Consider the following 14,371-nt stretch of genomic DNA (forward strand, 5'->3'; position numbering starts at 1 on the left):
TCTCCTTTGATTTGCTGTGTGCTTTTCGTTAAGTCTGCATTTTATGTCATTGATGATATTTTGCTTGTGAGGAGGACTGTCAGTGTTCTGTAATATATTGTCTTGGGGTTTTGTTCTATTTCAGGTGCAGCCGTTAAAGTGCATGCCTCAATTAAAAATTAGGTATTTCTCCGTGTAAACCATTAATTTTACAGTCAATGGTGTATACTCTACCAGAGATCTTCCTAAAAGCAGCCTGCACAGTTGAGTGGAAGACCCATCAGCTAAATCTCGCGAGGTATGGATGTAGCTTCGCCCCTCCCTGTTCCGTCATTGGTCCCTGCCATACAGTCTATGGTCCTTGCTGGTTCTACTTCTGAGCATGTGTATATGTGCCGCTTAGCTGTTAGCATTTAGAGATGGCCGCAGACAAGCAAAACGACGCTAAATTGTCCTCCATGGATGAAAATAAAGAAAATTCACCGGATGGAGGACTTGGACTGGAAAGTATCCTTCACAGCATCAGAAGTGTAGCAGTGGTTTTGTCTTTGCTCCAGCGAATCTATGTCAGGCGCAAAAGCTAACGACAGCTTGCTTGCTTGCTAGCTCGGTTAGAAGATAACGTTAGCTAGCGTCATTAGGCTACGTGTCATACTGAAGCAGGCTGTCAATCGAGAAAAGCAGATTAAATTGGCTTGTCACAAACTTATTTTTTCCAAGTCTAAGGACGTTAAATTAAGTACAAATATTAGTTAACGTGTGCTGCTATAGTTTATATTTAGTTGTACTTGTTGTAACCTGAGTTTCGGTTGCAGCTAACTAACCGCACCACAGTCTGACTTCCAGGGTCTGAACGTCACTTCCAGTGCTAATATCCTATTCACACTTGAATATGAATGACAAATGTTCCCCTAGAGTAACTTACAGTGTGTGATGTAAACAAGGTGGTCCCTTAACATTGATTCGCAGTTTTGCAAATAATCAAGGAGTCCCAGCAGCAGCATGGCCTCAGGCACGGAGACTACCAGAGATACAGGTGAGCTGTGCCCACTGCCCAGTCATATGAGATATATATATATATATATACACAAACCCCCATTAACTGGACCATAGCTGTAGGGATATCTGTGGTAAACTGTTTAGGATTGTATAGCTGTTCACAAAGAGAACCACAATCTTTCATCAGTGAACATTTTTTTTTTTCCCTCCAACATCCTGTGTATACAGTATTTATTTTGGAGACCAAATTCTTGTTTTATACATTGAGAAGCTGTTTGCATGAAAACCTTTGACATATGTTTCACATGAGACTGTGCTGTTGTACAAATGGCTCTTAAATCTTAATACTTTTTTTTTCCTGACTTGTACAATGTAATGCAGTCAAATGCAACAACAAAGTGGCTACGCAGTGAATCTTAACATGCATCATTGTCACTACTTAACCTTAAAGTGTCTCGAATAAATCTAGAATGATAACACATTTAGGTTAATAATTTTTTTTTTAAGAAAACCCTGGTATTTGTATAGGTAGAAATGTACATGTGTGCATTATTAATGTAAGGTAACCATCTTTATGTAACTGTGTGCAGGGGCTACTGCTCCCGCAGATTGCGTCGCCTGCGCAAGACTCTTGGCTTCAGGATGGGCAACCGACATAAATTCATTGGGAAGAAAATAACTGTTGAAATGCTTTCTGACAGCAGGTGAGGAATGGAAAGTCTGAGCCGGACATTCATGTGGAGTTAACTGGCTGATGTTAAGGAAGAGCCTCATATAACGTAAATAACGATTTGAAAAATGTAGAGCCGTGTTGTCATCTAGTTTGGTACACCTCGCTACTTAAACCCCTGATTAAACTAGACCTTATCAATCTATTTGCTGACGGTACACTGCTGACTGTGTCGACTTCTGATAGATAGTGAATTGATTGTGTCCACTTTAAATGGTTAGACTATGCTGCCAAACAACCGATGAAATTACCTCCCTTTCTTCAGGTATCTGTTGTTGGTTTTGATGGAGGCAGAGCGTGCATGGAGTTACGCCATGCAGCTGAAGCAAGAGGCCAACACAGAGCCACGTAAGCGCTTCCACCTGCTTGCAAGACTACGCAAGGCTGCCAAGCACAGCGAAAAGTTGGAGAAGCTCTGTGAGAGCCCCCGTGTTGACGCCAAGACCAAACTTGAGGCACAGGTACACAATACAAAATCCCCTTTCAACCTGCTTCTAAAGATGCAGTAAAGGTGAATACTGTAGGAAAAGGGGTATATATGTGCTATAAGGTCCATAAGTTCCAAAAGTGGTCTCAACCTTTGTCGTATCGCCCTTTGACTTTATATTCTATTTTTTGGTTGCTTGTTACTCTGTATGTAGTCTCGAATTGCCGGACCTATCTCCACAGCGCTGCAAAATAGTCTCGGGAAGGAACTTGTTTTGGTGGAACATTTGCAACCTGCAAAAGAAAACGCCACGTACAATATAAATTAAGTTAACTGTTCACAAATAGAGTAACGTGAGCTATTTAAATCGGCTGTATACATGGTTAAATGTAATTGTCTCTTATTGGTGTATCGCCGTGTGTACTTTGTCCACAGCAATCAGTCCCAAAGTCGCAAATATTCTTTAAAACATGCCATTTTCAGCATATATTGTGATTATGATTTTGATTCTTATTCTTACAACAGCCACTAATAATAGCTCATATATTTTATTTCAGGCCTACACTGCATACCTGACGGGTATGGTGGAATTTGAACTGCAGGAGTGGAAGCTTGCCATGGAGGCCTTCAACAAGTGCAAGTGAGTTTGAACATCACAACAGTTTCTTAATACATTGGCAGAATAAGTGGCTGTTCATCTGATGTATGAATTTTAATGACCTTCGGGAGATTTGAAACAATCTCATTTTTGTCTTTTTAGGACCATCTATGAAAAGCTTGCCAGTGCTTTCACTGAGGAGCTGGCAGTTCTGTATCGCCAGCGTGTGGACGAGATATCACCCAACATCCGCTACTGTGCTTACAACATTGGTGAGTAACGCACACATACGGGGAACATTTATTCCAAAAACCTAATAAAACATAATTGACGGCCATCTTGTCAGACTTGTTTTAGGCATCCTGAGACATTGTTCACAAACTGGATATGTCAGACAGTCCAGACAGTCCGGACAGACAGACAGACAAACCTGATTTAATTTTATTTTATTTCTGCCTAATTGCAGGTGACCAGAACGCCATCAATGACTTGATGCAGATGAGACTGACTGGTGGTGGAGGAGGCATGATGGCTGAGAAACTAGAGGTAAACATACAGGAGTTGGACATTAGTTTACACCATGTCGGCTGGAACACACACACACCAACCTCAACTTTGGTCCAAATAAAATGTGACCTGAGCAAATTTGTGTGCATCTATTACTAGGGGTGTGAATTGCCAGAGGCCTCACAATACAATATCCTCACGATACTTATGTCACAATACAATATTTAAAATGTCAAAAAATACAATCTCTGTACAAACAATAGCATTTGTCCTTGAAATAAAAAAAAAAAAAAAAAAATATATATATATATATATATATATATATAATAAATATAAAAAATACAATATTATTCCGATTTTAAACCTATTGCAATATTCTATGTAGGGCTGTTTTGGACGATTAATCAAAAATGTATGTACATCAAAATTCTGAAGCTTTTAGCAACATATTTTTCCCATGACGAGAATTTCAATAATCTATTTTTGTTGATAAGTCTACTTTCACCTTAAAATAATTCTACCGCGTGTGCAGGGTCCAAAATTAACACTTGCCCGCCAAATATGGGGGCGGGCCGACACTGTAGGCTTGTACCGGTGTTGATCTTTTGTGCATTGTCGGACACATGCAGCCACTTTCCTTAAACCGCTTGCGGGACTGACACAAGTCCACAGCGTCCTGCGGCACGTATGTCCGAGCCTGTCTCCAGCACCTCCACCTGCAGGTTGTCAGCTGTGTCCTCATCAGTATAGTTTCATGTGTCACGTAATTCTCCACAAGCAGAAAAACGAGGAGGTTAAAACGCAACTTGCTGGTTCAAAGTTAGAACTAACAAGTTAATTAGCAGTTAAGAAATTGATTGTATAGCCTATTTACATTTTTATCATACAAGAGACATTAAAAAAAAAAAAAAAAAAAAAGTTATACAAAAACAAAACGCAGTGTCCGTTGTCGAATCACAAAAAATGAAATTTTCATTCATTTATTGTTATCAAGGTAAAATGTGCAATTAATCATTATTTTAGGTCACATCATCATAATTCAGCTATATATATATATATATATATATATATATATATATATATATATATATATATAGCCTTTTTTCCAACTTTAAATGTATCTATGTTTTATAAAAAAAAATGTTTCATATGTTTTTAAATTCTCCTCAGGCTCTGATCACTCAGGCCAGAACCAAGCAGGCAGCCACCATGAGTGAGGTAGAGTGGCGAGGGCGGTCGGTGCCTGTCAAGATCGATAAGGCCCGCATATTCCTGTTGGGTCTGGCAGACAATGAGGCCGCTATCGCTCAGGTCAGTATATTTAGTTCCTGATGCATGTCAATCCCTCTTGCCCTCTCCTCACATTTCCTGTCTTCAACTTATGCTGTATCCAAAGGCAAACCAGATGAAAAGTCTCAAAACGGGCATATGGCCTAAAGTTTGAGCAGAACACCTCTTCCTTCCAACAGTCCAGTCAGTTCCTTAAATGTTCTGTAGGTGGCACTCTCCTCTTCACAATCTCACATGTCCCATCGCTGCCACCACAGCTCATTCCTCCTGTTTTCTTATGCCAGAAGGCTCAGCACACCCTGCAGACACACCTGTCACACCCGAAGACACTCAGGTCTCTGGCATGCAGCCTCTCTCATTGCACGGCTGCATTCTGTGCATTTTCAGGCCACACATGGAAACAAGGCTACGCCCAGCAGGTCTTTGTAGACAGTAGTATTATATACATCTTTTAGTATCAAGTGGTTCCTTTTGGTACTCAACTGCAGCGTTATGGTCTATTATTATGCTAATAGTAGTTGTAACTGAATGTGAAATAACATCCTTATCAACCAATTTTTGTGAGTGATAGAATGAATGTTGTAAAATTAGCAAGCGTCTGTGCCATTTCTCCCAGATAGCTCAATAAAAGTCAGAGTATTTGTCTCACACATGGGCCCCTGGGGACAGGAAACTCCATATTTGGCCATGCATCAGTCCTAGTAGTAGGAGAGTTCCGTCAACTCCTCCCTCCTCTAATCAGTTTATCTGCCGAGAGAGAGAATATGCTTGACAGGTTGAGCCAGTCATGCTAGGCCTTGACAGGGTGTTAGCATGAGTGTGTGGCACTAAATAACATCAGGCTTCTGGCTGGATAAGAGCAGCCGTATGACCTGTCTATCAATTATCACTATGAAGAATGTTTCTCGTAACATTCTTCCACGGTGTTTCTTCCAAAGGGTTTATTGTCCCTTTTGAAGGTGGATATGTGACAATAATTTCCTCCATAAAAGTGTTTAATGACTTTTACGTGAGTTTAAAACAAATGAAACTGTATCAATATTTCTTTTGTCATTAATCGTCACATTTTCCCATTTACAGTTATCCAACATTAGCCTCATGAGACCGTCCTGATCTCGCGAGCTCCAGTTTTCCACTCGCAGATCAGTCTGGCATCTTGAGATAGAGAAAATTTGGATGATGAGTTGTGTGCAGGAATGTATCGGCAGCCTGCTGGACCACATACCTGTGCCTCTCCCCCAGTTACCCACAGTCACATCCGCTTAAACTTTTGCTCTTTTGTGTCAAACCACTACTACTTCTAAATGGATGAAGTATTTGTTTGCATGATTGACTTTTATTAATGCAAGTGTAGCTTAAATGGTGAGAAAGTGTTTGTGTGTATGTCTGAGTTCAGATAGAGGCCAATGTGTCTACATATTTTTCTTGTAGAGTTTTAATGTTATTTTTTTAAGACCTTTTTGATTAACCTAAAAAAAAAAAAAAAGAGTACTTTTAAACTCAAGTCTTCATCTTCCAAATTCCTCTCTATGTGAAACCTGTTGACATAGTTTTGTGATTTATTTTTCTTCCTTAAGTCTTTCTGCACCTTTGGTCCTTTCATTGTCTCGGTTTCATAACACCAAGACTACATACTGTTTAAGGCACTGATTGTGCCATGCATTTTTTTTTTTTTTTTTTTAGACTGTATACTTATAAGGGATTAACTAATCTGATCTGGTGAAGCAGTATAAATGCTGATATATACCATATTAATGGGTATCAGCCAGATGTGACCGGTTCACATAAAATACTGTCTGTTTCAGTTTTCTGGTCTGCTTAGTTTGTGTGCTGTAGTGAGCTAATGCTCTAGCATGAACCTACTATTACTGCTGATAGTACACCATCCTTTCCTGCACGTACTTCATACCAAATGAATTTTAATGTGAAGGTAATATTATTTTACTATGAAACAGGAAGACGTGATAAATAGCCACTATGTTCCACTGTAGATGTTAATCTATAGATGTTAATTATTGTTACGTTATTATATGCAGACAGCTAACGAGGAGACCAAAGAACATCTGTATGAGACCCTGCTGGCCGAGTGCAGAGACACCATCCAGGCTGTGAGAGAGGAACTCAAGAGTGAGGCGGTAAGATACAACAGGTTCAAAAGTTGCTAACAGGTCAGATTCATCAATTTGACAGAATACAAGAATGTGACCAGTTTTTCTTTTTCTTGTAATTATTGCTCACCTTTTGTAGAAGCAGCGAGAGAGGAGCTCTGATGCTGACAGCAGCAAGGTGTCCAACCTGCAGTTCCTGCACAGGTATAAGAAACGCGTGTTCTTGAAACCTAGACTTTTGTCAGTTAGCTACATTTGCTGATCTATAACAAACAAACTGATTGGCGTGTAATGCCGACCTTACACCAAACAACTTTTCTGGGGGTGGCAGTAGCTCAGTCCATAGAGAGTTGGGTTGGGTCCCCGTACTGAGTGTGGACTGGTAGCTGGAGAGGGGCCAGTTCACCTACTGGGCACTGCCAATGTGCACAACTGCTCAGGGCAGCCCTCTCACATAGACATCTCTCCATTTTGTGCATGTATAGGTCCATTATATTTAGTGTGTATTTCAGGCCTGTGTGTAATGTGTGTTGGAAAAATGATTTCCCTTGCGGGATCAATAAAACAAAATAAAAAATTATTATTATTAGTGGTGTCAACAATAATCAATTCGGCAATGCATCGCAATGCTTGGCATGCACGATTCAGCATCGATGCGGCAAAGTGCCATAATCGATTATGTCACTGTTTATTTTCTGGCTTTGAGTGGACAATAAAGTTGTGAAGTTTCAATTACTTCCGTATCAAAGATACAGGAGAGTGATAATACACACATAGCAGCCTATAAAATCTGTTGTTCAATATCTGACTGCTTGTATTGCCTCATGACTGATGAAAAATTTGCCTTGTTGTGTGCAGTAGAATTTTGATGCATCGTAGAATCGAATTGAATCGAATCGTTACCTGGTGAATCGTAATCGAATCGAATTGTGAGGGTAGTGCCAATGCACACCCCTAATTATTATCATTATTCAAGCTATTCCACGGTCGCAGACCAATTTCCAATATCAGAATGAAATCATGAGAGTCTTGCTAGAGTTGCGGCGCTCTCCAGTCTTCTCAGTCTGAGTCTCTTTTTCCCATCTTGACGTTCCAATAAAATCAGACGTGTTTGATGTTATCGTAAGTTTTAAGTCTTGGTAGTAAAGTTAAATCACATATTGTACATATTGTCAACAACCAATGGGTGCGCTCCCTCCAGCAGCAAACTGGGTAAAGCCAGTGTTTATGGTTGATATGGCGCGATGCAAAAGAGGGAAAGTTGCAGATTTTCCAGCGGAGATTTACCGGCATGTAAACACGGACCTCTGGGTACTGGTGCCAATGTGCTAACGCATCACCCAGATGTGCCCATCTCTGGGATGAGGGAAAAAACATATATTTATATTTCATAGCATAAGTGATACTTCAAAGAGCCTATTGTGACCCGTTGCCTTTTTTGGAAACTGTAATACAGACGTATTTAAAATGTTTCCCCTTTTGTCATGACAATAGTTTACTGAAGTTGCCAGTACCAAAATAAGACCGACTTATGTGTACTGTTAACACCCCTAGTAAAGAAATGTGATTGTGCTTGTAAATGCCAAGATGTGCCTTCACATATTTCTGTCTTTTTTAGATAGTTGCTGTGTCAGATTGTGCGATCGTATTCTGTGGCTGTAACGATTATTTTTATTATTGATTTTTCTGCTAATTCATCATTTTTATGTTAAATATCAGAAAATTGTGAACAATGCTCATTGTAATTTCCCATAGCTTAAGGTGTCATTTTCAGAGTGCTTGTTTTTTTCAACCAACAGCCAAAACCCCAAAGATGTTTAGTTTAGTATAAATAAGTATTTCCAACCTCTAATTCCCTCTTAAATTTATCTCCTAATAAGTGAATGATAAATGTGCTGTTGGTCTCCTCTCCCAGTTACCTGACCTACATTAAGCTGTGTACGTTGGTGAAGAGGAATGAGAGCATGGCCCATACTCTGCAGGCTAAACTGAAGGAACCCGAAGCCGACGAGAACAAGCGAGGGCCCCGTCCACAGGATCTCATACGCCTCTACGACATCATCCTACAGGTAAATATCTGGACAATAAATAGCCTATATTCTTATCTTTTTAATCATAAGGTTCTGCATGTATGGAGAAGTAATTTAAAAAATAAAGATGGATAGAAATGTGTTTCTGAGCTTGTAATATGCTGTATCCACTTTAATTGGCCATAGTAGCAGGATGTATTTCAGTTAGAAATTGATTCCTAGGTGCCAGTTTCTCACCATAGCTGTGTTAGTGGGATGAGTTGTTTGTTCTGTGTTGTCAGCAGTGAAGGGATGTGTACTTTGCCTTATTTGACAGTCTCTGTCACTTTCTTCTTACAGTTTAACTCACCTTCTGTTTCTCCCTGTGTCCACTCTCTGCCTCCCCCCTACACCTCCCTAACCTTCCACTGTTCGTCCGTCTCTCCAGAGTCTGGCTGAGCTCGCCGCCCTGCAGGGCCTGGAGGATGACCACACCTTCCAGAAGGAGGTGTCCCTCAAGACGCTCGTCTACAAGGCCTACAGGTCAGACATTTTTAGGTTAACAGCTCCTAATCAAAAAATACAACAAAGATTCAAATAGTGTTTGTGACGCAGTGCCACCTTACATCTATCTAGCATTACATCTGTGAGTCCACAGTGTACTCTCGCAGTTGCTGTCCTCTTGTAGTCTTGTTTTTGACAAGACGGAGGGAAGGACCACATTAACAACACGAGTGATTGTATTTATGTATATAAAATGAATTTTATACTGTCTACATAAATACAATCACTCGTGTTGTTAATGTGGTCCTTCCCTCCGTCTTGTCAAAAACAAGACGGTATATAAAATGAATTTTATACTGTCTACATAAATACAATCACTCGTGTTGTTAATGTGGTCCTTCCCTCTGTGCCTTTTCACAGGTGTTTCTTCATCGCCCAGTCTTATGTGCTGGTGAAGAAGTGGAGTGAGGCACTGGTGCTGTATGAGAGGGTGCTGAAATACGCCAAGGAGGTCCAGTCTAAGGCCAAGAGCCTCAACAACACCCTGAAGGTTGGTCATGTAAAAACTAAGGCTGTTAATTGATTGATTAAAATGAACCGCAATTTCATTGCATCATTGTCCATGGTTAACCATAGTTATTTTTTTTTATCTGTTCTAAATGTACTTTTAAAAGGGATATTTTTCAAGTGTTTAATGCTCAAGTGGTATTTGGAACTCGACGACTCCAGGGGCAACTTAATTCACATGCAAATAAATTTAGTCTTGTGGAGAGAACCATCTGGAAGGGCTTTGAAACTGAACTTGCCATTCAAAAGACAGTTTTTTCTTTATCCATTTCAACTCAAGGAGATTAGTTTCCTTTTTTGGGGATCTTGAGATGCTTTTTAATGGTCATTGATTTAGTTAAAACTGTTATTAATAAAGCCTGTTACTCAGAACGGGAAGTCTCTCTTTAGATCGTGTGTGGCGTTTAAAAGAGCCTTTCATTTGTGATTCAGGATCAGGTTTTACCTGATCCTGGTGTGCGTTGTACACCGCGTCCATGGCGGTCATTCTCTTCCTCTTGGCGTGCTCGGTGTAAGGCGACGGCATTACGGATCACACTCTCCGTGAACACCTTCAGCACACAGCAGGTCTCCTCGTAGATTAGACCGGAGATGCGCTTCACTCCGCCGCGGCGAGCCAGGTGGCAGATTTGGTCATCCCCAGGATGTTGTTACCGAACATTTTGCAGTTTCTGCTATCCACAATGTTACTGCTGCATTGCTTATTGATTCCCAAACTACAGTGTAGCCAGAGGCCCAAATCCCTAAACGTGCATATGTTAAACACGTGCCAAAAAACAAGAGCTCTTAATAGGAATTTGGAAATTGGAATTAACTCGTTATCGTGTTACTTTTAATGGCCCTAATAATAAAAATACATTATCTCTCAATACCACACAATTTCATTTACAACCCATCATGAATTGATCCCCTTACGCGTGACATAAACACAGTAAATAAAAAGGAAACAAACTCCACACAGGTTGTTTCAGGTTTTGAAACTGATCCTGAAAGCTTTTGCGATCAAGTCTGTGACCGTTGACCATCGTCTGTACTCTACCAGAAATGTCACTGTTGTAGCTCTTGTTTTCTGCAGGATCTCCCTGATGTCCAGGAGCTCATTGCTGAGGTCAACGCTGAAAAATACTCCCTTCAAGCAGCTGCTATTTTAGGTGAGAGCACCTTTTGAACTGACAGTTTCCCAGCCCAACTCATTTATTTTTTACCGTATGACTGAGAACTTATTTAGTCCTATTCTTGTTCTACCTCGTCCTGTGTACAAGCCTCTGGAAATGTTTGTTTTTCAGATACTGATGAGACTGCTGAAGTTCCCTCTCAGCAGCAGCAGCTCAAAGACAACACGGTAAGAGAACAAAATCAAGAGACACGCCACACCAGGGTTTTTCCTGGCTCACAATGGGCCTTTTGGGGTGGCACATAATTAACAACAACAACTCGAAGTTATCTATGTTTATATACTTTTTTACTTCCTCCTCCTTCATGCAGCCCCTTTGCAAACGCCTGGAGACCTTCCGTCTTGATCCCGCCCTGGTAGGAAAGCAGCCAAATTTGGTCCAGTTTCCTCCCGACTTCCAGCCAATCCCCTGCAAGCCCCTGTTCTTTGACCTTGCTCTCAACCACGTGGCCTTCCCGCCCCTGGATGACAAGGTGGAGCAGAAGGGCAAGGGTGGTCTCACAGGCTACATCAAGGGCATCTTTGGCTTTGGCAGCTAAATCAATCCCCCAGGCTTTGGTTTCCACAGGAGAGCCACAAGTTCCTGAGTTTACCACAACCAACCAGACTTGGGCCAGTTGTTACTTAGAATCATTTAAAATCACTTTTATGTTTGATTTTTAGTGCCTAAAGTGCAAGATAGGTGGAGTTTGCAGTTCTGAGGAAGGCAGAGTAAGTATAGTCTTCCAAGAAAGATTATAGAAAAGTAATTGAATCAGTTTCCAATAGCAATATGACCCAAGTCAACCAGCCTCCTCTAGTAATAACATCAGGCTGCATGGGTTCCTAGATTACAGGCTGCCTCCTCAATTTGAGTTATGGAGGTGTCTGTGAATATTAGGTTTTACAGGTTACCATCCCATGGTCTTTAAGTACAGCCAAGTTGTTAATCTCATAATCCTGTCAGAGTAAACTAATCCATCAATAGTAGTTATTTTTTCACTCTCATGTAAGCGCCTTCATGTAATTACGTCTTAGTTTTTTCTTTATGTGAGATGTTTCTTAAACATAAAATTTACTAAGTGCAGTTTTTGTTATGGCAGCTACTTTGACTTAAAACAAAGTAGTGCTCATCAAATGCCATCTATATTCTGTGTAGTTTAACAAACTGAAGCCGTTTTTATCAATCCTCATAGTTTCAGAAGACCCAGCGGTGTCCCATTTCTTCCCTCCACCTTTTGCTCTGCTCTCTCCTGCTTTTGACTGTGCATTAAGAAGCCAGTTTTTGATTTAAAAGTTCACCCCATATACTGACAAAGTCAATTATTTGGTTAAAAGCCATGAATCAAAGTGTGAAATGTTTTTCTTTAAAAAAGAAAAAAAAAATGCTGGATGGTTCAGTGTTTTAATTTGTCAACTTCACCGGTCATACTGTATATGTTGTCCTGTATGACATTTGGCATTAAACTTGCCATCATTTTAGAGAAGGGTCCAACTGCTTCAGCTGGTCTATGAAAGCGCAAGCCGCAATTTCTAACACCTCCCAGTGTCTCGGGTTTTCAAGGCACGTTTTCTACAAAGGAGCCTGCTGGCTGATCTTGTAGTACCAGTGCAGCATTTCAGACTGTAATTAATTTGTGTAATGTTTTTACTTTGACATTTTTATTTGCATTTCAGCAAAATCAATGTTGTAGGACAGCAGTCGACATTAAGAATGGATGGAGTTTTTAGCGGCCTTTTATTTTCTTTTTTTCATTTTTTTTTTTTTCATCACACTACACTTCCCGTTTGTCCTCATGAGTAGGACTTAAATGTCTATGGCTATACTGTAACTATAAAAACATTTTGTCATCCGTTGTTTGCCAGTCATAGTGTTCACATCAAAGCCACGCATTTCCTCTGATCCTTCAGAGACCTGGTTTGCCTGTGATACCTGGTTAAACACTAGCTAGAGGATTGGTTCAGTGTCATTCTCCCACTCAAACATTTTTCTGTTTTTCATACTAATTTTTATTAATTTCTTTGGTTTTATTTTTATTTTTTTTCCTCCCCTTTAATGTTTTATTTTAAAGAATTAATATTAACGTGCTGGAATAGTTCCAGCACTTTACCTCGATTGGCCTGAAAAGAAACAGGTAGTCACGATCAATAATTGTTGGAAACATAACTGGAAAGAGAAATGAAATGGGAATGTATGATTTGATTTAATTTCCAGGCCTATTATTAAAATATATTTGCACCAAACACTGGTTTCTTGACTTTCTTCGTTCACTTCTATGGAAAATTCAGTGATATTAATTCTAACTTGAGTCCTTGTGATTTAAAGATGCCCAAAGGACCATGACTGAGGGGGGGAAAAGGTTTTTATTGTGGCTTTGTCTGTGATTTAGTTACAATTACCATAACCTCAAACCTCACATTACCTTACAAGTAAACGGTACATTTCTAAAGTAAAGAGGTGTGTGACTGTCTTTTTCACCTCTGTTGTGGGTGTGTTAGGTGTGCATAGGATGCCTTAGAAGGGTGTGTGAACGTGTTAAGGCTTACATTGTGTATTTGCATTTTCATGAATGCGTATGAATGTTTGTTTCTTTTCCCTTCTACATTTTAACACCAAAGTATATTAAATGAATTAACCGACCCACTGCACACATGAGTGTGACATCTCTGCCTGATGTTTTATTGCTGTCTGTTATCACTTTTCCATACACACATACCCATGTCACTCCAGAAACGTGTTCTGCCTCCATGGACTAAAGATATGTGATGCGGTGGAGATAACTGGAAAGACCAGATAAGACACAGTATCATTAACAGTCTTCTCTATTATTTTTTTTTTCTTTCTATTATTCAGTCCATTCACACCTTTATTTTGCAATTGTGAGATGAAACATAGCAGTTAACCTTTTCACAGAAAGGCATTTCCATTTACTTGTTGACATGCATATGCTTTGTTAACGCAGGTTGTACTGTACTGTACTTGTTTAGGTGAAAAGTGAAAAGCCCAAGTTACAGTACAAGCATCAAAGCTTTGTAATATTGACTTTGAGCCAGATAACCATGCTGTTTGTCTGCTGTGTGTAGTTTGGTGGAAGAGACCGACACAGCCTCACCCACTTTTGTTGTTTCCTCAGTTCAACTGTAAGGAATTTGGAGGTATGTGGATATTCCCTGCCATGTGTAATGTCTTGTAAAACGTCAAAATGATCTTGAGGAGGTCATTGATCCCTTTTTAAATCGCAGATAGCTTGGACCATTGGACCTTGGATCATTTTAGCTATCATTTAATTTTATGCTAGCAGCAGTGTGGCTCTATGGATGGCAATGCCAGTCTGTTGGTCAGACCACCACTTTGGTCCAGACTGAAATTTCATGGATACCATGAAATATTGTATTCATGGTCCTGAGAGGATCTAGCACGCCTGGCAAATTTCCATTGCCTCGCGAAGGACAACGTTTTTCTGATTTTTAGCTCAGAACACCCCCCATTTTCTTAACCA

General features: G+C 40.1%; 1 protein-coding gene across 1 annotated transcript; it reads left to right on the plus strand.

Moving 5' to 3' along the window:
- The first annotated feature begins 240 nt into the window (after nucleotides 1-240).
- Nucleotides 241-13,115, plus strand: srp68 (signal recognition particle 68). Its single transcript, XM_028597333.1, has 16 exons — nucleotides 241-486; nucleotides 949-1,015; nucleotides 1,569-1,682; nucleotides 1,974-2,169; nucleotides 2,693-2,775; nucleotides 2,896-3,005; nucleotides 3,200-3,279; nucleotides 4,411-4,551; nucleotides 6,567-6,665; nucleotides 6,778-6,842; nucleotides 8,554-8,707; nucleotides 9,096-9,190; nucleotides 9,572-9,701; nucleotides 10,794-10,869; nucleotides 11,005-11,060; nucleotides 11,204-13,115. Exons 1-16 carry the CDS (start codon nucleotides 399-401, stop codon nucleotides 11,429-11,431), a joined length of 1,782 nt encoding a protein of 593 aa, XP_028453134.1. The 5' UTR covers nucleotides 241-398; the 3' UTR covers nucleotides 11,432-13,115.
- Nucleotides 13,116-14,371: the final 1,256 nt, after the last annotated feature.

The sequence above is a fragment of the Perca flavescens genome, chromosome 2 (assembly GCF_004354835.1).
Source record: "Perca flavescens isolate YP-PL-M2 chromosome 2, PFLA_1.0, whole genome shotgun sequence".
Classification (NCBI taxonomy): Eukaryota; Metazoa; Chordata; class Actinopteri; order Perciformes; family Percidae; genus Perca; species Perca flavescens.